This window comes from Urocampus carinirostris, chromosome 12 (genome assembly GCF_059441175.1).
Source record: "Urocampus carinirostris isolate Australia breed hairy pipefish chromosome 12, RoL_Ucar_1.0, whole genome shotgun sequence".
NCBI classification, from domain to species: domain Eukaryota; kingdom Metazoa; phylum Chordata; class Actinopteri; order Syngnathiformes; family Syngnathidae; genus Urocampus; species Urocampus carinirostris.
In genome coordinates, this window is record NC_142360.1 from 32,297,724 (window position 1) to 32,319,572 (window position 21,849).

The following is a 21,849-nucleotide window of genomic DNA, read 5'->3' on the forward strand; positions in this document are numbered from 1 at the left end:
ACTTGATTGATTTGCCATTTCGTGATAGTCGGTGTGTACCGAATGGTACCCATCATTGAAAAATTTGCATTTTTCCGTACAGATTTTCTTGTACGTCATACACGTCTTAAAATGCATAATAAACATACTTTGTACGGCAAAACGTACAGGTTGACAGGTATGCATCATTTCCTTTTCTCTCATATTTTAAATGTTTTTTGGCCATTTCAAGTTGTGTATGCCATATAAAAGAATCATTTTGTGGGAATTTTTAAAAACTATTTTTTTGTTAGATTTGCAGCTCTAACCCGGATCATCTCTGCCAATAGTAGCAGAAAAACATGGTCATTGTAAATTGTTAATATTGTCGCAGTCTTTCTCGCTGTGAGTAAATAAATGCCACCTTGTGTCTGTATTATTGCTTAATAAGGGGAATTTAAATCATTTATGAGGGGAGCAATTGCCTGAGGTTGTCAGGTATGAAATATGAAGCTTTGTAACTTCATTTACACTCGCTTTGTCGAGCAAAGCTGTTGATCTCAACCATTTTTATACCAATGCACACTTTTTTTATTTGAAAAATCTCTGAGCACATCAGCCGCCAAACTTTTTTTTAATAAATTGCTCGCGCCAGGTTTTCAACAAGGGTAAACAACGATCTGGCCAAGGGCAGTTCCAAAAGGCGCGTTTAAGTACCCATAGGAGTAATGAAGAAATGCCGGTCAGCCGGTGTCAAGGGGTGGGGTCAGCTGGGCGCCATGACAACCATGCAGGACATGACAGTTTCATGTTTTTTTTAACCCTAGAGGAGCTGTACGGAATTGTGAACTTTTTTACTCACCACCGTTTTCCCCTGGCTTGTGTCATCATCGCAGGATCTGTCAAGTTCCTGATGTTGCGTGTGCAAGTACGTGTATTTCCTAACCAGTGGAATAAACTCTTCTTTTTTCATCTTTTTGGGGGTGTGAGTTCTGCTTGGACTCTACCTTTTCTTAATTCCACCATTTTCATGCTACACTAAAACAAAACCTGCAGGGACGAGCAAAACTTCACTCTTTGGCACAACGCTCGTCCCCACCGCCATCCTACTTAAGTGTCAGCCCCGAACAACATTGCCCAAATTAAGATAAAATCAGATAGGCACAGTGATGGATCCCATCCCAGCCATCTCTGGGCAGTGGGCAGGGGACACCCTGAACTGGTTGCCAGCCAATCGCAGAGCACACGGGGACAGACAACTCACTCGCTCATTCACACCTAGGGACAATTTGGACCGGCCAATTCACCTGAAATGCATGTTTATGGAATGTGGGAGGAAACCGGAGTGCCCGGAGAAAACCCACGCAAGCACGGGGAGAACATACAAACTCCGCACAGGAAGTCTGGAGCTGGATTTGAACCCACGCAGGAGGTTCCCATGACATGAACTGTGCCGCACAAGCGCTAACCACTGCGCCGCCGTGCTGCGTAAGAATGTTGTATTTTTCCTAATTGTATTCGTTCTCGTAGTTTTAAAAAGGGTTTGAAAATCAAACATGTTTCAACAAAGGGTGTTTTGATTTCATAATGCCATTTAAGAAGAATGATCACTGTAGCATCCCTACTTGAACAATGGTCAGCCTTTCTTCTAACATGACTGATATATTGCATAATCAAGTCAAGTCACATTTATTTATATAGCCCTTAATGACAAAAATGTCTCAAAGGACTGCATAGGATTACAATTACACAATTGCAAAATTACCTAAACTTAAACCAGCATGCGGGCAAGGAATAACTCAAAACCTCAATGTGAGGAAAAAAGAGAAACCTTGAAAAAGGACCTCACATGTGGTAATCCCCCTTCCAGGATTGACCAGGGTGAAACACAATTAGCATTACTGTACACAGAATAGTAAACGCTAGGTAAGATGTTGAAGATGTCCGGAAAGTGCAGGACAGCAACGACGCCCCCAGCCTGTAAACTCGTCCAGAAAGTCTATGACGGCCATGACGCAGCTTCCCATCTCTGCCAGCTGGTCCATGCAGGCGTTCACATGCTTCAGGTCAAACGCTGGTCCGCTGACTCATCTCAAATCATCCTTCATCTTCGTATCACCACCAGGCAGGCAGTCGGAAAAAGACAGTACAATACAGAATATGAGGTGGGCATCAATCATAAGCTTTGTAATAGAAGTGTGTCTTAAGCCTCGATTTAAACAATTCCGTTGAGGTTGCAGATCTTATCTCCGGAGGCAGGGCATTCCATAACACCGGGGCCCGGATGGAAAACGCTCTCGAACCTGCAGACTTCTTGGCTCTCGGAGTCACAAGTAGACCGGCATTTTACGAGCGCAGACTCCGTGCAGGAACATAGGGGGGAATCAAATGAGAGAGATAAGAGGGTGCAAGCCCATGCAAACATTTATAAGTTAATAAGAGAACCTTAAAGTCACATCTTAAGTGGACTGGGAGCCAGTGCAAGTTGGTCAATACAGGAGTAATATGCTCAAACTTTTTGGTCTTAGTCAAAAGTCTAGCTGCCGCATTCTGAACCAGCTGCAAACTTTTAATGCTGGACATCGGGAGACCAGAAAGCAATACATTACAGTAATCAAGCCGAGAAGTAATAAACGCATGAATTAAAACCTCTGCATCTGATTGGGACAGCATCGAACAAATCTTCGCAATATTACGGAGGTGGTAGAAAGCTATTCTAGTAATATTTTACACGTGTGATTGAAACAACAGATTAGGATAAATAATAGCCTGTTATTTAGCAAAATGTTATTTCAAAAGGCTTTTTTTTATTTAATTGCAGTGCTTTTCTATAGATAGGGGTCATCTGCTAAGAATGAGTAAATAGTTTATATATTTTTATACAGTAATTATGTATTCCGTATGAGAAAAACTAAATAAAAAAAAAAAAAACCTGACTTACGATCACGGTATACCAATTTTCTTTTAAATGTAGGTATTCCGGCTATGTTGAACTGTGATTTCAACCACTCTCTGAAAGCCTCTTAGCGACGATTTCAGTAAAGAACATTCTGATAAATAATCCTTGTTACCCAGCTGAAGCAATTGTAGCGAGTTAAAAAAATAATTATTTTAATTACATATACTGTACAATTTATTCTATAAAACAGCATATAGTGATAAAGTTTAATATTTTCTGTAATGTACTAATACACACAACTGAAGTAATTCAAGCCTTTAATTGTTTTAATATTGATGATTTGGGCAAAAATGGTAAGGAAAAAGGGTAGCACGGCGGTGCAGTGGTTAGAGCGTGTGCGGCACAGTTCTGAGGTCATGAGATCAAACCTCCAGTGTGGAGTTTGCATGTTCTCCCCGTGTTATTCTTCAATATCTATTTACCCAAGATCTAATTTATTGTAGTGTTTATCAACTGTACACCTGTAAACCGAAATAAGGCAAAACAACCATTGAATTATTTTCCACTTCAGGTAATTTAACTTGGGGAAATTGGCAAAAATACAGATGCTAATTTTTATGATTTAAATGTATTTCTAAGTTGTTGTTTTTTTTCCTGTAAAAATGTTTACCTGAATATCGGAATGTCACTGTTAGATTTCATATATATTATAGAAAAGAGCTTAAGCTTCTTTAAGATTCTGTAAAAGATACTCGGGTGTTATTTGAAAAAAAAATTGTATTGACTTTAATTAAATTAGCATTGGGTTGGGGTTCCTCGACGTGCTTTAGTTGATTACTGATAGTCAGCAAATACAAGCGACAGTGAATGCTTTGCGAGTGGCGCCCTCCAGTGCACATGTTTAAAAAAGCAAGCATTTGTGTGACGCAGTGCAGCTCATTTTTCTCTTGAGCTTCTCTTTGTATTGTTTCGTGGGCCACAAAATATGCGGTGGGCCACGTTTGATATATTGATGCTCGTGTTTTGTAAAATAAATGCTGATATTTCAAAGACAGGTATTTTTTTTAAATGTGCACCTTATGATAATAGTATTTTTGCTACCGTATTTTCCGCACTATAAGGCGCACCTAAAAGTCTTAATTTTTTTCAAAAGCTGACCATGCGCCTTATAATACAGTGCACCTTATATATGGATCAATATTAAGTCGCAAAGTCTTGCAAGTAATGCATAGCAGCCGCCGACTAGATTTTCCCCCGGACGCGAAGTTGTCCGGGGTGTATGCTGGGGTTTATATACCGGCGTTTCATTGGCTAACCAATGTGTCAATCATCATTTGTTTTACTACACTCACGGATATAAGAGGACCATGGTTGCACATTATTATTGAACACAACGACTTCGGTGAGCTACTCTGGCTATATATTTTCCCAGTATTTTGTTTCAGAGTGATATCGATGTTTCTGTGATGGGTCTTTTTTTAAATTAAACTCAATTCCAAGTGTTTATTGTCATATGCACAGTAAAGTTGCGAGCGAAAAAGAAAATAGAAACTAAGGAATGGTTGGCATTTCTTGAATCCCAAGACTTTAACCTTCCGAATGATATTTGGAACGATGCATTTGAGTGACATCGTACGGACACCGCATCCGCACGTGTCTACGACACGTATTTGCTTCTTTGCAAGCTTTCGGAATGTTAAGGGGGTAATAAGTTAGACTGAACTATCTGACTGTTTTGTCCACTTTCCCATTGTAGCGCCTTATAATCCGGTGCGCCTTATGTATGGAAGATATAGGACCAAAAACTATTTTTGGGGGGCGCGCCCTATAACCCGGTGCGCCCTATAGTGCAGAAAATACAGTAATTATTTACATTGATATTGTTTTTATTTTATTAAAGACAGGTTCTCTTGCACTGGCAGGTGTTAAATAATATACACTGTCCTTTAAATTATTTCTTCCCTAACAACCTATATTTCCGTGTTTCTACTCACTGAACTACTTCCTCATCCAGTCAAAATTCTATTTTTCTGCTATTCTCAAATCTCATTCGAGCAGTTTTGTTTTCACATGCAGCTCAAATTCAAATGACATTTGATAATATTTTCCCTCGCGATTTCCTTTTGTTCGAAGAGCTCCCCTTTCCTCCTCCCTCATCCTTCTCCTCTTCCTCCTTCGAGCGCGTGCGGCTGTGCGTGCACGTGCGCGTGCTTTTCCTGTCTGTTACGCGCAGCAGCATCATCATCAACCTCGGCGGCAACAAAAGCGTCGAAAGGCAGAAGAGGAAAAGAAGCACCGCGGCATCGCGGTGAGCCTCCTCGCTTTTCTTGTATCTGCATCCCTGCAGCTCCATCCTCCATTCTCCTTCCCTCCATTCATCCTCCCTTGCGGAAACGGGGGCGCGCAACGTGCGTCAAAAGTGTGCAATTTGCACGCGCGAACGCCCTTGGTCGCAGGCATAATTGCCATTTTTGTGCTATCATGTGGGGGTGTGTCAATGCAAAGAATCTGGATTGACGAGAAACAAAAAAGGCATACGTGTTTTCTGTTGTGCAATACACGCAGGGCACGTCGCCAATAATCTGTAGCGTTAATTGATTGTCGCTTTTCCTGATGGCCTGCATGTTTGTTTTGGAGACAATGCATACATTTTGGAGATGTTTGGAAGGCCGATGGTTGCAATACAACCCCCTATATCCCCTCTTTATTTCCTACACTCACCCTGCTGAAAATAGAATCACGCATTTTAAGGGTGTTGTATTATTTATTATGCAGCTTGCTGTCATATAGCGACAGACTGGCATGCTTTTTGCTAATTTTATGGAACATTCGTTTAGAAGCAATAGTTTGTTCGTGCGTTTTTGTGTTGCAACCGTCTGCGCGATGCAGATTGATGGCGTTTTGCAGGTACAGATGCCTGGGCATGGCGGGGTGGGTGGTTAGGGGGGAGGGTAGGCATGCTATCTTGGCATTTTAAACAAACTGAAGCAGCCTGGATTGTAAACCCTTCTCCTTTGGTGTTTGTGTAGAATGCTTCAAAATAAAAAAAGGTATACATTGTTGTTGTTGTGCGGTGTAACAGAGTTGAAATTTGATTGTTTTGAATGTTTTTTGGAATTCTCACAAAATCTGTGTTTTTGTTGTATTACTCCAGTACCTCATTCAATTTTTAAGTCATGGGCGTCTGCGACTGTCTTTTTCGTTTGGCACTTTATGGGCTTCAGCGCTTGCCGTAGCTTCAGCCAATTTGCACCGCGCTGAAGGTAAGATGTGCCCAATATCAGTTGGATAAAAAAATGCATATTTTGCTAGATATAGGAGCTGCTTTCACAAATTATTTTTTGGATATAAAGATATGTAAGTTGTGCTAAATGATGTATATTAAAAAAGCACTAAATAAGAAGTAAAGCGATACAGCTTGAAATGATGATGCAACGTGTTTTGATGCCAACACGCCACGAGGTGCGGCCTGTTGAATGATGACCCGTTTTTTGTATATTTAATGTTTTAGATAATTGCAGTCGTGAACAGATGTCTTGACTTTTGTATTGTTTTGTTTACTGAATGCAGGCAATAAACCGAGTGACTGTGAAACCTTGTGTCGTGCATGAAAGAGGGTCGTTACACCTGCATTGGAACAACGTAAATTAAGTTTAATGTTTGTGATAAGGTTTAGGGGGCCCAATGTATAATATTTGACCACTAGATGGCAGTGGGTTGTCTGGTACAAGCGAGGGCCAGTGATACACGGCACAGCGAGGGGCCATCCTGCAGGACAGACATTCCGTCGATCTAAGTGAGGATTCCACGGCTTAAAAGGAAAACAAATTTCTTGACCTATGATTTTTTACAAAATTTAATATTGGTATAATATTTCATGTATTTTTGCCTAGTATTCAAATCAATGTTTTTATTTTACTGGATGAAAGGTTTTTTTGTACCAAGTCAATTCAAGTCAAATGTATTTATATAGCCCTTAATGACAAAAATGTCTCAAAGGACTGCGCAGGATTACAATGACACAATTACCTGATCTTCAACCAACATGCAGGCAAGGAACAACTCAAAACCTCAGCGTGAGGAAAAAGAGAAACCTTGAGAAGGGACCTCACAAGTGGTATCCCCTTTTCAGGATGACCAGGGTGAATTACATTTAGCATTACAGTACACAAACATCGTAAACGCTAGGTAACATGTTGAAAATTTGTCCGGAAAGTGCATGACAGCAGCCACGCCCCCAGCCTGTAAACTAGTCCAGAAAGTCTATGACGGCCACGACGCAGCTTCCCATCTCTGCCAGCTGGTCCATGCAGGCGTTCACATGCTTCAGGTCAAACGCTGGTCCGCTGACTCATCTCAAATCATCCTTCATCTTTGTATCACCACCAGGCAGGCAGTCGGAAAAAGACAGGACGATACAGAATATGATGTGGGCATCAATCATAAGCTTTGGAATAGAAGTGTGTTCCACTAGGAGGCACTACATATTAAACACTGTCTCTTTAAAGCAGTGCTTCTCAATAGTTTTTTTCATGGGGTCTCTTGAGGGGTTAGGACTATGGTTAAGCGTTAGGGTTTAGGGGTTAAGAGTGAGGATTATAGGTTTAGGATAGGGGATATGAATTAGTGCTAGGGTTTTGCGGAACATAGGACAATACTGATTTAAATAATAATCAAAAGTACATTAACTACGTGCATTTTCAAAATACTCTTAGGTCAAGAGATTACATTTATAAGAACTTGAGCTAACTAACATAATGGTCCGCCATGTTTTTGCTTTCGGTATTCCCAAAAACCTTGCAAAAGTATGTGCTAAAAAGTTAGAAGAATAATGGTGTCATTTGGTCAATTTCTGTCTCCATAGTTTGTATTCTTCTTTGATCTTTTCAGCCCTTTTCTTCGGTTGCACTACACATTACAGCGACATTTAGTGGTCAAATAATACACGCTGTCCCTTTAATAGTGTTGACGACAGAGTCGGGGTTGTGAATGTTGCCCATTTGGAAGTATGCAAGACAAAATGGCCAACTTCCACTTTATTTGTGGGCTATGGGCTTTGGGCCCTACTTTAATTTTTATGTGATTAACCATGACCATTTTGTTTCTTTTAAAAATTATAAACCTGGGATCTGTTGCACATCCAATGGAATCAAGTGAATCATTTTTTCTCTTTAGCTAGGGTGAATTTGTCCTTTTGTTTGAGAACCTTTTTTAAACTGAGAGCAGTGCTCTCGTTTGCCCGCATCCCTGCCTCCTAGACGCATCATTTTTGCTGGGGACGCATTGTGTCAAATCAACGTGCGTCCCCGGGACGCAACTTTTTTGACTCCAAATTTTCATTATTACCCGGTTACTTTTTTTTTTCAACAAAGATTTACCGCACTCAAAACTTTTCGTCAACAGATCCGCCATTGTTGTTTTGGTCTCGCGCCGATCTCGGCAAACGAGATCTCAATGCTTCGAGATGACGTCATTGTTGTGGCGGTTGTCGAGTGAAAGAGAAGTATGCCTCCGTAAAAAACAGTTGGTATTAGGTGCAAATCAACAAAAAATTGGTAATTTCTTCAGTGTCGGTAATAAGTCGAAACATAATACAGAAAGTGGTAACAACGGCAATAATTCCGGCACGAAAAAACGGCGGAGAAATTCTTCAGAAGACCGCCAAGGCAAGGAAAACGTGTGTTTTGAAGGGAACGATTCAACGAAAGATAAACAAAAGAATACTCCTAGCAAGAAAAGGACTTTTCTGCCAAAATGGACTCAATTATATTCCTGGTTACGCTATGAGGAGGATGATAATGGAGGCTACATGTTCTGTGATGCGTGTACCCAGCTGACAAAAAAACTGGATTGCATAAATCATTTCGCAATAAGAACTTTCAGAAAAGCACATTGGATCGCCACAACGACAATGAAAACCACAAATTAGCTATGGAAATTCCGTTGCTGCAATTGGACCTTGAGAAGGCATTACAACTGTGGCGGGACAGCAAACCACAAAGAATATATGAACTGAAAAATCTGTAGTGATTAAAACTGCATGAATATATAGACTAATATTTCAGCAATATTATTTTGTATAATGTACAATATTTTTGTGAACTGAAAAATCTGAAGTGATAACTGCTTTGTATTACCAATTAAGTGTGATGATTGAAACTGAATGAATATATAGATTTATATATTCATTTATATATTTGTCGCCGATTTACAATTTCAACCTCGATAACACGAAATTTTGGGGACCCATAGATCTCTGTTGGGACCCATAGATTTTTGAGCATGCGAGTCCCCGGGACCCATCACTTTTCAGAGGTAAAATGAACAGTGCTTTTTTGTAACTGATTAAGTGAGAAAGGACTATCAGTTTGATAAGCCAAGTCAAGTCAGGTCATTTCTAAAATAGCAACATATCATCTCACTACTATGTTATCATGTTTATTACCAGGAAATAATGATAAGGAAGGAGTTGGGTTAAAAAAGGGTCAGTTCAAAAATAAAACATCCTAGCAAAAAAAAAAAATTTCCTTGGTGATTTTGATGAGCTGTTTTCAAAACCAGTCCGTGGGCTACTCAGGTGTACCTGGAGGGCTACCTGGTGCCCGCGGGTCCCACGTTGGTGACCCCTGCTTTAGACAGCTACTGGAAGTTAGAATCTTCACGGCTCATCGATCTCTTAACCACCTGGATCAAGGGTGGGCAAACTACAGGCTTTTTCATACGGCCTGCCAAAAAAATGTCAAAATATAATGACAATATATGTAATAATAAATGAAGTACTACTAATAAAATAAAGGTTTTTGTGGTTCTAACGTACCCATCATTGTTTTGTGTGTTTATTTAAATAATACTAAGAAAGTAAACAGCAAATGTCATGCTTAAAAACAGGGACCTTACATATTATTTTGCTTTTTCATTCTGAAAAGATAAAAATAGTACAGAAATTTTATAAAATACTACTGCAGTAATATTATGATACAAAAATACTACTAATGAAATATTACACCAGAAAAAAAAACTACACAAATACATCAACAGTAAATACTAAAGGAATACTACAAAAATACTACTATGGAAATACAGTACAGTACTACAAAACCTCTACAAAAATGCGACTAAAATACTACTTTGAATACTTTAAAAATCCTTCTACATAGATAGTACCAAAATACCACTACAGTCATACTATAGTACAAAACATCACTAGAGAAATATCACAACAGAAATATTACAATAATACTAAAACAAAAGTATTACAACAGATATATTGCAAATATACAACTACAGTAATACTACAAAAATTCTACTATGGAAATCCCAGAAAAATAAAACTACAGTAATACAGCAAAAATATTACAGAAATACTACAGACATACAACAAAAATCTACTGTGGAAATACTACAAAAATACTTATGAAATAGTACAAAAATACAACTACAGTATCATTAAAAACAGAAATAAATACAGAAATAAAACTACTGTAATACTACAAAAATACTACAGATATTCAACAAAATTTTCAACGATGGAAATATAACAAACATAGCAAATTACAAATATATGACAGAAATACTAAAAAATTGCTTCTATGAAAATTCAACAAAAATCTGACTACAAATACAGTATCACTGCCAAACTCAATAACAAATGAAGTGCTTAAAACGGAGACCCAATATATTATTTTGCTTTAATTGTGAGCGTTTCAAAACTGATAAGATGTATCTTATTAAAAATAAATATAACGTCTATATTTATTCATAAATGAAAAATGGTCTAGGTCTACAGGATAAGCCCATTGGCCAAATTCTTTGAACCCATTGTGGCCCCCGACTCCAAATACTTGCCCACCCTATCCTGTGGTGTGTCTTGGGCAAGTAAAGCCTGGCAACACCCAGTCCTTTCCTGGCCATTTTTTTGGGTTCGGGTTTGCTCCCCCACACAAAACAGAGACTGGTTTCCATGGTTACCAGTAGCCAAAGTCTCCTGATATGACTCAGATACAGCACTTTCAGCATGTGGTCGCCGCTGTTTTTGGGTGTTAAGGATCATCCCGCTCTTCAGAAATGAGCTAGACCTCGGCATTGATGGCCTGATACCAGATCCTAAATCACGAGTGGATAACTACTTAGTTCCAAAAATGTGATTAATATATCAATCAGGGTTGGGTAGGGTTACTTTAACTTGATTACTTTCAATTACTTTTGGATTACTCCAATACCAAATATGCTAATAAAAGACAAAATGAACAAAATATGAATAAAATGATGACTCACAACACGTGATAAGCTTTCTCTCCTGGCTTTGATCTCAAAACTAACATAAAATGCGACAGAAACAAAATGAAAATAAATCCAAACAGCTTGCCAACATCATTTTTGCCGTTCCATGTATTCTGTTACTCCCCAAGCCTGCACAAAATTTAGTAATCAATCAAGTCAAACGAGTTCGCAGCGGTAGCCTCTATTTCGGTATCGTTTTTTTTTGTTGCAAACAAAGCGAGCGGTTTGATGCTACTGTGCGCATGCGTCTGCCGCCAGGGGATTTCCCATCATGCAGGCCTACAGTACAACGTAGTTTTGAATTTTCTTTGAACACAATCATCAAGTCGCAATGGCCGAACCTGAATTAAAACGCCTTAAGTCATTCTGATTTGAAAACAACAGGCGGGGTAATTTGCAACACATGTGGTCTTAAAAACATCGGATTTCATGTGGTAGTTGTGTAGTAAAAGGAAGTCCGTCTCTTTTGAGAGAACCGGCTCTTTCGGCTCAACTTATTAAAGAGAGTCGGCTCTCAAACGGCTCACTCTCTTTGATGCATTATATTACGAATTATTATGTTGTATGAAGAAGTTAAGAAAAAAAGAAAGTATAAAAGGAGAAAATGAAAAAGACAGGTTTGTGGTTATCCCTTTAATCAGTATTACCAATAACAATGTAATGCAGAGGTCACAAAGTGTGTCGGGAAGCAGGAAGTTGGAACTCATTTGCGTAGACGATCTGTCACTTTAATTGAGAAAGAAAAGTTGTCCAACACACAAACGGACCAAAAACAAGACAAAGCAGGCTCAAATGCAGGCAAAACTACAGACTAGGCATTTAATAGACCTTGCAGCAATCTCTCAGAATGTTACACCGAAGTGCAACAAAGTCCAACAAGCACAACAAGAATAAACAGGTATCAAACAGGCATGAACAGGTTTTCAACAAGGATAAACAATGATCTGGCCATGGGCAGTTCCAAAAGGCGTGTTTAAGTACCCATAGGAGTAATCAGGAAAATGCAGGTCAGCCGGTGTCAAGGGGCGGGGCCAGCTGGGCACCATGACAACTGTGCAGGACATGACAGCAGAAAATGTATTAGTCTACTTAATTATATTTGCATGTATTTTTTCCTTCTACAGTGAACGTCCAAGATTCTTCATTTTTGAACTTTTTTTATAACAAACCTCATTCATGCCGAGCAATTCAGGATCTCACAAAAAAATGTTAATTAACAATATATATGACGAAACAAAAAAACATGTACAATATAACATGTTAAACTACATAAATAAACTAGTTTGAAAAAAAATATGGTGTAAAATTATTTTGTATTTTGTAAGGGAAAATACGACAGTTTGTAAGGGAATGGAGCCCTGGAGCTTGACAGGTATGCATAACATACACTCGTACAGTAACTTCAGGGCAGATGTGGCATCTTTAAAGCTGATGTTTACCGTCATAAAAAAACATATATTTATATATATGTTATTTCCAGATGTGCAAGTCACTAATTGAAGATCAAACGTGCAATCGCAGCCTTCTGTGCGTGCACAACCGGCGGCCTTGAACTCGTTGGGCGTTGAATGACCTTCTGTTCCGGCTGCCGGACAACGTGCTCTTTATGCAGTCGGAACACGCACACGCGCGACGAATACATGTAGATCAGCTGAGTCTTATAAAGTCGTCAACACTGTGTCGTGTAGGGGTGGGTTCACTTTCGCTTTAGGTTAAAAAAATGTGGCCAGGGGCCAATGTTCCCTCTAATTTTCCACGGGTCTGAGCGTTCACACAAAGTCGGTGAGCAACGCTTGAAACAACAGTGAGCAACAGTAATCCCAAGTGTGGCAACTGAGTCGTTATCAAACATGTCCCAAACTTGACATCAAGTTACATTTTGCTGAGTTTCCGGCAATGCAAAAAAAAAATTCACTTTCGAATTAATTGACTCATGTACTATTGCAAAGGTTGTACGGCCTACAAATGTCGTTTGTTCTTACAACAATTCTTTCACAAGATTTTAATTTCTTTTTTTTCCTGGTATCTTTTGTCGCATAATACTAACATTTTGGGGGGCTTATTTAGTCGGTTGTAAGATACACAACTGTATTTAATCAAAATTTTTTAGTGGAAGTACAATGTTGGCAACAAGATTGACTTGGTATAACTGGATATTATTTGAATGCAACACAAACTTTTTCTTCTTTTTCCCTGTTTTTTTTTTTTCATTTTTTTTAATCAGTTTTTTGAAAATCTCATTGTGTTTATCTTTTCCTAGCTGTTAATTTATATTTTTGTTCTCTATTTACTTTTTTCCTTTATTTCTTTATTTTCTTTTTTTCAGGCTTTTTTTTTAAATGTTCCTTCTTTTTTCTCTTCCTTTTGTTTCTTTTTTCCTCAGGTTTTCACTACTTTTTCATTTTGGTATTTTTTTCTTTTTGGTTCTATTCCCCCATTCCTTTAAGTCATTTTGTGCATAATTCTTCATAAGATTTGGTCAAATAGGGATGAAAGAAGCAAAAACAACCTGAAGAGCCGTTTAGGACCCAAAAGAGCCAGTTACTTTTAGTGAGCCGAGCCGAAGAAGCCGGTTCTCAAAAAACTTTAAAAACTCATGCACGCAGCTTAGAGGGAACATTGCGCTGGATAGATTTTCTTGTGTGCTGAGAATGTGTAGGCAGTGCGCGATTGCGCACGCACGCAGCTTAGAGGGAACACTGCCAGGGGCCCGAGCCTGAGGAGAGACCTATTCTATTTTCCCCTATTGCACTTATGAACATACCTGTCAACCTGTACGTTTTTGCCGTACAAAGTACGTTTATTGTGCATTTTAAGACGTGTACGACGTACAAGACAATCTGTACGGAAAAAGACAAATTTGTCAATTATGGGTACCATCCGGTATACACTGACTATGACCAAACGGCAAATCAATCAAGTCAAACGAGTTCGCCGCGGTAGCCTCTATCTCAGTATCGTTTTTTTTTGTTGCAAACGGAGCGAGCGGTTTGATGTAGTGAAAGGAAGTCCGTCTCTTTTTAGAGAACCGGCTTTTTCAGCTCAACTCATTAAAGAGAGCCGGCTCTCAAATGGCTCGCTTGCTTTGATGCATTATATTACGAATTATTATGTTGTATTAAGAAGTTAAGAAAAAAAGGAAGTATAAAAGGAGAAAATGAAAAAGACAGGTTTGTGGTTAAATGTTAGAATTAATAAAAATATTAATCCACTGCTGACCAAAAAAATCAGATCCATCCCAACGAGGCGGAACCTTTTTTCTCACCGACTTCCGGGTAGGCGGTCTCATTTTATTCGGAGGGTCACGCATGCGCTTTAGCAGCGCCCACGTATAAACATACAATGACGTTACACATGAGCTTTCCGTTAGATACAATAACAAAAAAAAAACGTGTGTGAATTTTAATTAAAGTATGTGTGTGTATTTTAATGATTACTCGTATATTCAAAATAAAAAAATTGAAAACAGAAGTAGAAAAAACAGGTTCATTTCATCAGGATTATTTGTAACATAGGTGTCTGAGAAATACACAAATACCTACATCTTATTTACTTTACATTTTCCCTTTAATCAGTATATTACCAACAATAATTTAATGCAGAAAATGAATTCATAATTTGAATATGAAAATGTATTATTCTACTTAATTATATTTGCATGTATTTTTTCCCTCTACAGTGAACATCCAAGCTACTTAATTTTTCAACTTTTTTTATAATAAATCTCATTCATGTCGAGCAACTCAGTATCTCACAACAGAATGTTAATTAGCAATATATATGATAAAACGAAACACAGGTACAATATAACATGTTAAACTACATAAATAAACACGTTTGAAAAAAATTTTGTAAGGGAAAATCCGACAGTTTCTAAGGGCATGGAGCCAGGGAAGTTGACGGGTATAAAAAATGATAACAAGTTTTGTAGTAATTTTATTGTATTTTTGTGGTATTACTGTCGTTGTTGGGGGGGGGCAGTGGCTCAGGAGTTAGAGCGCTCGTCTTTGGATCAAGGGATCGCAGGTTCGATTCCCGGCTCCTCCGTGTTAAGGGTCGAAGTGTCCTTGGGTAAGACACTGAACCCCTAATACCCCCAATAAGCAGGTTAGCGCCTTACATGGCTGCACGGCCGCTATTGGGAAATGTGAAGCACACTGTAAAGCGCTTTGGGAAGTCTTGACTTGAAAAGCGCTATATAAATGCAGATCATTTCATTTCATTTCATTTTACACCATCAAAGGGACAATGGGGACAACTTTTTTTATAGAATAGAATAGAATAGAATATACCTTTATTGTCATTGTTACAACATGGGTTGAATATATTGTGACAACAAAATTGGACATGGCACTCCAGTTCCACATTTTACAGTGAGGATAAAGAAAACAAAGAGATAAAGGAACAAAGAAGATGTTTGTACTGTCCTTGTTGCATAGGCTTTGTTATCCTCATAGTAATAGCAATAGTACTATGTTGGCACGAAGAGGGATGGGCGCCACCAGGCTGTACTTGCCCATAACACACCACAGGAAATGGTGCCCCTACGACCCTAGTGGTTAAAGGATCCAACCAACCAATTAACCAACCAACCAACCAACCAACCAACCAACCAACTGTTCTTACATTGTCTCAATGTTTTTCCCTCTTTTTGTTTGGCGGGCCCGATTAAAAGGCCTGACGGGCTGCATATATACCGCGGGCTGTAGTTTGCTCACCCCTGGTGTAGTGAAACACGGCTACAAAAAAAAACGTCACTGCCTGTGATACCTGACTCCAGGTGATGCCCTACTTGTGCAGTGACAGCAGGCAAGTGGAACGCCCGTCAGGTAGCTTTGCACGCCACACGGTAAGAAATAATTTTGACAAAACAAAACAAAAAACTCTACATTTTGATGGTTAAAATAACTTTGTCAGGTTTCTTTGCAACATTTGTCCATCCTTTGTGTTTTGTGGGTTCAGTGCACGCTCCAACCTTCCACTTAATTGCCGAGTGGAAAATCTCACGTCATGCGATACTCAGAGACACGTGCCCCAAAAATAAATGGTCGTTGTTTACTACTTGCTCCATAAAAAAACGCGGGTGGAGGATTTTTGCGACGATTCGTTGCTCATGTAGAAAAAGATAACGAAAAGGACAGAACCCCCTATTGTTGTTGATTGTCTTGCTTCAGTTCAAATAATCGTCTACTGCTACTTCAATTTTGATTTACGGCGGAACCTCGGTTCTCGATCATAATCCGTTCCAGAACCCTGTTCGAAAACCGATTTGTTCGATCACCGAAATCATTTTTCCCGTTAAAAGTAATGTAAATCGTTTTAATCCGTTCCAACACCATGAATGTTTACCTTGAATGTTTAACGTAAACATAAATCTAACCCAGGCTAATCGTACGTTCGCGTTATCGTAATATTCCGTATGAAATATTACGCTAACATGAACGTGTAAAATAAAAAAATCAGGTCGTTTACAAGTCATTTAGCACCCGGGTCTCCACAACAAGTGGTGAGCGGTTCATTGGAAAGGGGGCTCCGTTCCAACACCCTGAATGTTGGGCTCCGTTCCGACACCCTGAATGTTTACTTTGAAGGTTTAACGTGAACTTAAAGCTAACCCAGGCTAATCGTACATTCGCGTTATGGTAATCTTCCGTACGAAAGATTACGCTAACATGAACGTGTAAAAATTTAAAAAAGGAAAAAAAAAAGAATTATGAATAGGATTTCTTACCTTTGTGGTGGTCAGCAGAAGGCGCTCGCACACCTCCTTCATATTTTGCTATTTTTTCTTTCTTAAATGCAATAGTTGTACGCACTACTTTTCTTTTTTTCACCTGTAGCAACTTTGCTGCTTGCACTGACTTTCTTTGGAGGCATAATAGGGGGTTAAAACACTTCGTACACCTATATTAAAAGCGAAAGCAAAACGAAGCACGTCCGCACGCGGTAACAGTTGGTTACGAATAGAGTGATTTACACCCGTACGCTGCTCTGCATCGCACCCTAGCGTACGCACTCACGCATTACCGGCGTTCGAACTCTGATTTTTTGACCGAACAGCAAAGCAAGAATTTCTCGAAATTTTGGGTCGGACTCCGATTTGTTCGAACTGAGAGGCGTTCGAAAACCGAGGTTCCACTGTATTTTAAATTAAGATAAAAGCTGTTTCCCTGTTCATTTAAACTAAAAAGCCACCTGAGAAGGTAAGTGGGATTCCGGATAAGAAAAGACCAAATCACAACAAGTTCATTACCACAAAATGAGTTAACAAGCCCACATGCCAACATTTCTTGTGTAAATATTGTGTAAATTTTAACTATAACCTTATCCTCCTTGTTTTATAACCTTATCCTCTCTGTTCCTTTATCTTCTTGGCTTTTTTACCTCACTGTGAACGTGTGAGACTGGAGTGTCATGACCAATTTTGTTGTCACAATATGTTAACCCATTTTGTAACAATGACAATAAAGGTATATTCTATTCTATTCTATTCACTAAGAAACTGCTTAGGTCTATGGTTAAGAGTTAGGGTTTAGGAGTTAAGAGTGGTGATTATATGTTTAGGATAGGGAGTATGAATTAGGGTTAGTGTTAAGGTTATGGTTAGTTTTAGGGATTAGGGCATAGGTTTATGGGTTGGCAGAGGGTTAGGGGCTCAGAGTTAGAGTCACACTTATGATTAGGGGGCTAGGGTCAAGGTTTAATGTTAGGGTTTAAGGGTTAGGATTATCGGTTTGGGTTAGGTTAGGGTAGTGTTGGGCAAAAATTATCAAAGTTTACCGTTTACCAAATTGTTCGAATTAGTTATCTGACTCCATTAACCAAACACAACCTACATTCACCCAACAATTTATGCGCGCTCGTTTCTTGACAGAAAAGATGAACAGGAAAGCCGCCATTTCCACACAGTGGCAGATTTAATTTCATTAACAATTTAACTAAGTGTACTCTATCGAAAACGGCCGAATTAGTGTCGTTGGAGTCTCTGGGAAGCCCTCTTCTGAAGTCCTTTAGCTTTCTCTTCTTGGCCCACGTCTCCCCGCAAGATGGTGTGCCGGCTTCTCCCATGGGCGTGCCAAGGAAGCCCAACGTGGGGCTTCTCAAAACAACGCCGAGCGCCCCTATGTCCTCAGGGCCTTGTTCTCAAAACAACACCTGCCGTCCTCCTTCGGAGTCCTGTTATCAAAATTCCCTAGTCACAACATTCTGCATTTGGAACAGCATGACCTGTCAGCCCAGTCAGTGAATATCTTGCATTAAACTCAATAAATGTAATTTGTAGTCAATCGTATAAAACCTTTTATAGTCAAATGTATAAAAACCTTCAGTAGGGTTAGATGTTAGGGTTTGGGTTAGATTTACGATTAGGGTGTTAGGGTGCTGGTTGAGTGTTAAGGTTCAGGGGTAGGATTATGGGCTATGAGGGGTTTAGGTGTAAGGGTCAGGGGAGGGTTTGGTTTCTGGGTTGAGGGCCAATGACGGGTTGGGTTAGGGTTTTGGGTAGGGTTACGATGAGGGGTTAGAGTTAGTACCATTCCTAAACCCGAATTGATCTTTTTTTGACGTTACTTTTTTTACAGTGTCGGCATTTTATGCTGAAACATGTGATGCACTATTGTGATGGAGGGGTTAGGTATTTTGCTATTGTCGATCGCACCCCCATCAAGCTCCCGTTCATGTCACCCTCGTGGTCCCCATGATTCTAACAAAAGCAAACCTGCTGTTTTTGTGTTTCAAAGTTTGCAAACAAGCGTCCATGTTGCCTAAGGTTTTACTGCAGTGGTGTGCGGCGCTGTCGAGCTGCGCAGCCCAAATAGGTAAAAAGCGCCAGGCCTGACCAATCGCTCGCTGATGTGTCCGCCAGCACTTTGCTTTGCCCGGCTTTGGCTGACAACGGCGCTACTTTAACGCATGGCATCGCCAGCTAACGATTCACTACACAAAGGCATTTTTCCGACTTTACATGCATCCAGAAAGAGCTTCTGCTTTGTACTTTTTGTTCGGTTTTAAAAAGGTTGTTATGAATAGGTACAAGGTGTGACTTTCTTCTCCAGAAGAGAAAGGATGAAAAATAAATCAACCTCTTGACATTGTCCATCTGTCCTACCTATTTGAAATTCTTTCATCCTTTATTTTTTTCCTTCTGTGCACAATTGTTTTACCTTTAATGACACCTTTCGTTTTAAACAGTTCAATCCATCCCTCCTACTTTTGCTTCTTCCACTCTAACTTCCCTCCATGTATCCCAGTTTATATTCATCCGACATCAAGATTAACTGCCTTCATCATTCCCTTATCTCCCTATCTTTATTTTTTTCATTTAATCATTGTAATGTTATTATGTTGCTTTTATTTCTGTCTTCTAAAATCAATCAATTTTGTTTTGTTATATTTCATGTTCCATTTTTTTTACTATAATGGATAAACAAATACACTGCAAGAATAAGCGGTGCACATAATGGATGGATGTACAAACGAATACCTTCCTTTTTTACTTTAACTTCTTTATTCCTTCCTTGTATCTTTCGTGCTTTCTTCCCTGCACCATTTTCTTCCTTGAATGAATGGAAATTTTATTTCGAACATTAAAATGAAAACAGGACAAAAACAATGAGTCAACTACAAAATAATGTTATATAACATGTGCGAAAAGGGGTAGTCAGAAGAAGATGCTTGTTTCACTCCTTCCGACTTTCCTTTTTTACTTGTTTCCTTCCTTCCTCTCTTTCTTATTCACTTCCTTTCTTTCTTATCTATTCCCTTCCTTCCTTCCTTCCTTCTTTCCTTTTTTACTTGTTTCCTTCCTTACTTCCTTTCTTATTTACTTCCTTCCTTTCTTATTTACTTACCTCCTTTCTTATTTGCTTCCTTCCTTCCTTCCTTCCTTCCTTCCTTCCTTCCTTCCTTCTTTCCTTTTTTACTTGTTTCCTTCCTTTCTTACTTTTTATTTACTTCCTTCCTTTCTTATTTCCTTCCTTCCTTCCCCCCTTCCTTCCTTCCTTCCTTCCTTCCTTCCTTCCCCCTTCCTTCCTTCCTTCCTTCCTTCCTTCCTTCCTTCCTTCCTTCCTTCCTTCCTTCCTTCTTTCTTTCCTTCCTTCCTTCCTTCCCTTATCTCTTGTCTCAAAAACATTCACAAAGTTTTTTTGTTCTCTCGTCTTTCCTTCTTCCCTCGTTTTCATTTTTCCTTTTCTTCATCTTTTTTCCCTCTTTACTTTCTTCACATCCTTAACAGATACATAAAAATGTTGCAGCAACTTTTGGTGTAGAATCTTGACATATCATACAGTACATTGATTTTTTTTTCAAAAATCTTGGCACCACACCCTTAATCAGAGCTTTGCTCATCTGCAATTGAGTAAATCCCCCCCTTTCTTCAGTCTCACCGCAGCCAAGGTGTGCTGCACTGCAACCATGGCAACAGGCGCCACGGAAATGCTTTTTAGAGAAGGTGCAGGTAAAAAGAACCCAAAACGTTTTAAAGAGACAGTGTTGTTTTTGTTTTCCTTCGCCATGGCGCTGTCTCTTTAAGAGCTGCATGGTGTGCTTTGAAGTGAAGAACGAGCTTGACTTTTCTTTTTTTGCTTGTGGTGCCTTTCAATCTTGTAGAAGACACTTATATAGAAGCAATAGCCTCCTGCTGGCTTCTCAGCGGCCTCCCTCGGGCTCGCCTTGCCTGCACCTGATTGGCCGCATCAGATGTTCTTCCGGCGTGAGGAACCAGCAGGAGGCCTCAAGGGAGAAGCAGGAAAAGCGGCTGGTCCTTTCTTGTTTCACGCATGAGTGTTTGAGCACGCCCAAGGCCCCCGCATTAAGGGCTTTGTTTCCTGGGCCGGAGCGAGAGAGGGAAAAGTATGGAGGGGATGAAGCTTCTGCATCCCATAAATGCATCTTTTCTTATGGTCATAATAAGATTCTGCATAGGCTGAAGATGAGATGGATGTGTATTTTGTCAGGCGTCCTCTGTTATCAGTGTTGCTCCAGTGAGAAAAAGTAAGACCGTTTTTTTTATGGCAACATTGTCTAAGGAGAAGTAGAATTTTTTTTGCAGATAAAGTCAAATCATTGCATTTAAGGATGAGTATTTTTTTCTTTTTCAAATCCCACGTATTATTATTATTATTATTTTTTTTAAATTAAATTTCTGATCTTGTAAATGAAATATCACAATAAGAAAGTCTTACCTTCTATTTTATTTTTGAGCGTGCAGTTCAACTTAAAAGTTTTGGTGAAATGGGTCATCACTGAAAATACTAAATCCGAAAACTTTAAATAAAATTCTAAATAAAAAGTATGATTTTTTTATCGTCATTCTTGAGTAATTTCAGAAACCCCAGCTTAGAAATTTCCCCTTAATAAGGAAGTCCAACAAATACAGTATATTCGTTTGCCACACTTGACAATTTTTTGAATTCTATTTTTTGTTTTTATTTCTTTGCAAAATACAATATTGCAACCTAAACATATTTGGCTCATTCCAGTTCTTAAAATTCCTGAATTTTGCAAATCAAAGTCTCATTTTTATGTTTTAAAGGGACAGTATTTAGCACTTTCTGTAAAAAAAAACAAAAAAATTAATCAATCAAGAAAAAAAAACACATTTATTTCAATTATCCATTATCTGCACCGCTTATCCTCAGTAGGGTCGCGGGGGTGCTGGAGCCCATCCCAGCTATCTTCGGGCAGTGGGCAGGGGACACCCTGAACTGGTTGCT

General features: G+C 39.1%; 1 protein-coding gene across 2 annotated transcripts in view; it reads left to right on the forward strand.

The window, feature by feature from the left end:
• The first annotated feature begins 5,038 nt into the window (after positions 1-5,038).
• Positions 5,039-21,849, forward strand: part of cracd (capping protein inhibiting regulator of actin dynamics) — a 28,186-nt gene continuing 11,375 nt past the window's right edge. Inside the window, exons 1-2 of one of the 2 annotated variants that reach the window (XM_088349984.1) lie at positions 5,039-5,165; positions 18,877-18,954. In XM_088349984.1, the coding sequence (XP_088206110.1) occupies positions 18,894-18,954 (61 nt within the window). In that variant the 5' untranslated portion in view covers positions 5,039-5,165; positions 18,877-18,893. The remainder of the gene's footprint in view (positions 5,166-18,876; positions 18,955-21,849) is intronic. The other variant, XM_088349983.1, reaches the window with a different exon arrangement.